General features: G+C 60.2%; 1 protein-coding gene across 1 annotated transcript in view; it reads right to left on the bottom strand.

The window, feature by feature from the left end:
* CUX1 (cut like homeobox 1) overlaps positions 1 to 328 on the bottom strand; it is a 473,579-nt gene extending 473,251 nt beyond the window's left edge. Inside the window, exon 1 of the mRNA XM_007940080.1 lies at positions 266 to 328. Coding sequence (XP_007938271.1) covers positions 266 to 328 — 63 coding nt within the window. The remainder of the gene's footprint in view (positions 1 to 265) is intronic.
* Between the last annotated feature and the right edge of the window lie 2,248 nt (positions 329 to 2,576).

Genomic DNA, 2,576 nt, shown 5'->3' with positions numbered 1-2,576 from the left:
GCGGTGGCGGCGGCGGCTCCCGGCGCCATCTTGGGCTGATCGATGAATTGAACAAAGAGGATCAATTTCTGATCAAGCGAGTTATCAATGGGGGCCGGGGAGTGAGAGGGACTTGTCCCCGAGTCGGCCCCGCTTTCCCCGGCACCCCCCTCCTCCCCTCCGCCGCGGCCCCCCGGCGGCGAGGCAGCCCCGGGGCCTCGGGGGAGGCCGCGACCGCCCGCAGCCCCCACCCCCGGGCGAGAGGCCGAGAGAGGAGAAGCCTGACCTGCAGCTGCTGTAAATCAAAGCGCTTCCAATATTGAAACATCGATCCCACATTGGCCGCCATCTTGAGACATATTGAGACGGAGTGAGAGGCTGATAGAGAGGGGGCTGGAGTTCAGGAGCCGCCAGGAGGCAGCAGGCGGGCGGCGCCAAAACCCGGCCTGGAGCCGGCCGCCGCCGCCGCCACGGAGGAGCGCGGACTCCTCCTCACAGCGCCGCCGCAGCCATGGCGAGCCGAGCCGGAGCCGGAGTCGGAGCCCGAGGGCGCAGCGGCCGCTGGCCGGGCCTCGCGCACACGACACTTGCCCCCTGCCCCCGGCGGGCGAGGGGCGGGCGACCTCCGCACGACCCCCGCGCCTCCTCGGCCCCCAGCCCCTGCCTGCGGCGGCCCGGCCCGGCCTCGAGGGGGCGCTGGAGGGCAGCGAGAGGGGAGCCCCGAGACCGCGGGAGGCCCCAGGCCCTGCTCACCTGGGGCTGGTTTCCGGGGGAATGGGGTGTCTCAGGCGGCCGCGGAGCACAGACCCTTCAGGGTCCCTGCTGCGAGGTGTCGGCGGGGACTGTGAGCGCGTCCGTGCGGGCGCCGCGCCGGGTTTCGCTCTCCCTCCTGCAGGACGCCAAGCGCGCGAAGCTGCCGCAACCACCTGCCTGAGCCCAGACCCCTCACGGCCCAGGCCTAAAGGCAGCAGCTAGTGTGCCGGGTGCGTTGGCCGTCGGCAAGTCACACACCGCGCCCTCTGCGCCCCAGCAACGGGGACTCAGACACCGAGCACCCCTGAACTGCGTTGCATGTTGGGGGTGGGGGAGCGTGTGCAGTTGCGAGGAATCAACCCTGACCCCCAAGTAGCTGCACATGTCAGTGTCCCACGCCGGGGCCACGGAGTCCCCGCACAGCACCGAAATGCCACGCCACGGCGATCCCGTAGGGGTCCGGGTGACCCAAGTCCACGAACTGACCCAGCTTATCGGAGCACATTTTTGCCCCCACATCGCTTCAGCGGAACGGCCCGGAAACTTCCTGTGGTTCAAACCCCTCGATTTTTACTCCTCTGGGTGTAGAAACATAGGAAGTTATTTAAAACAGCAAGGTCCCAAGTTCACAGAAATGCTATAATTTAAAACAAAACAAAAAAAAGTTATCTTTTTGTTTCTTCACGGAAACCTGGCAAAAGTATGTTCTATTATCTTCTTTAATTGACTCTACAGACTTGTGTTTGCGTTTCCGGTAGGATAATGTCCTGTACTCACCCGCACTTCATTTAACGTGCAATAGTTAAAACAAATCCCCATATTCCTTAACCTTGAAAATGTATGTAAATAAACCTATGTGGGATACAAAAAAAAAAAAAAAAAAATGTGTAAGTGGGAAATAATTGCTTTTCAACTGGGTTTGAGTGTTTGTCACTGACCAGTGGAGTCAATTCGTCAATTTTGAATGAAGGAAGTCGAAACGAAAGTACCCAGGATTAGAGATCACGCGTGTCCCCAGGTCTCACACTTCTGACCGGAGCCTCAGTTTCATGCAGCTCCTGATCTTGGAAGGGAGTTTCGCTCTGCGTCCTTGCAGCAGCCTAGACTCCCTCGAGGGGCTTCAAGTGGGTAGGGCATGGGGAGGAGGGGGCGTGTCTGGAGTCCCGGCCCCAGACGCTGGGACGTCGCGCCAGGCAGGGCACTCCCGACCTCAGGCCGCCCTGCGCCGCCTTGCTGTGCGGCGCTGGAGTAGGAGCGCTCAGTCGGCGGGCGGCCGCGCTACAGCTCCGACGGCGCCGCCCGGTAGAGGGCAGCGGCGCCCCGACACTCCGGCCCACCGGTCCCCGCGCACGTGCCCACCAGCGCTCTCCGAGTCCCGCGCCTGGCCACGCCCTGTCCCAGAGCCTGGCTCCGGGCGGGAAACGGCATTGCCAGCTCCGGCGATTCGTATCTCCAGGAAAAGCCTGTTCTAAGGATTCCTCCCCCAGCCCACGCTTGGAGGTCCGTCTGCCCTCTCTCCTATGTGTGCGGTGGCGAGCAGGCGAGGCCTCAGAATTGCCGTAAAGGTGGCCAGCCAAACAAAATGTGCAGAGCTTTAAAAAGGAAAAAAAAAAAAAAAAAACCCTCCCGAGGGGAAGGCTCAGGAACAGATCGGGGAAATGGTTTGGATTTGGTGCAGATGTTCTCAATCTAATTATCGTGTCAATCCCCTGGGTTTGAACCAAAAAAGTGAAATATATATGACCTGTGTAATGCTCCAGAAATACATCTGGTTGGAATTCAGAGTTCTGAATCCACGGCAATATTTTTAAAATAAATTTGATGAGCATTAAATACCCTTGTTA

Source organism: Orycteropus afer, unplaced genomic scaffold, assembly GCF_000298275.1.
Source record: "Orycteropus afer afer isolate SDZICR_OR568_19922 unplaced genomic scaffold, OryAfe1.0 scaffold00006, whole genome shotgun sequence".
In the NCBI taxonomy this organism is placed as follows: Eukaryota; Metazoa; Chordata; class Mammalia; order Tubulidentata; family Orycteropodidae; genus Orycteropus; species Orycteropus afer.
The sequence above is the reverse complement of the archived record's forward strand: the minus strand, read 5'-3'. Positions and strand labels throughout refer to the sequence as shown.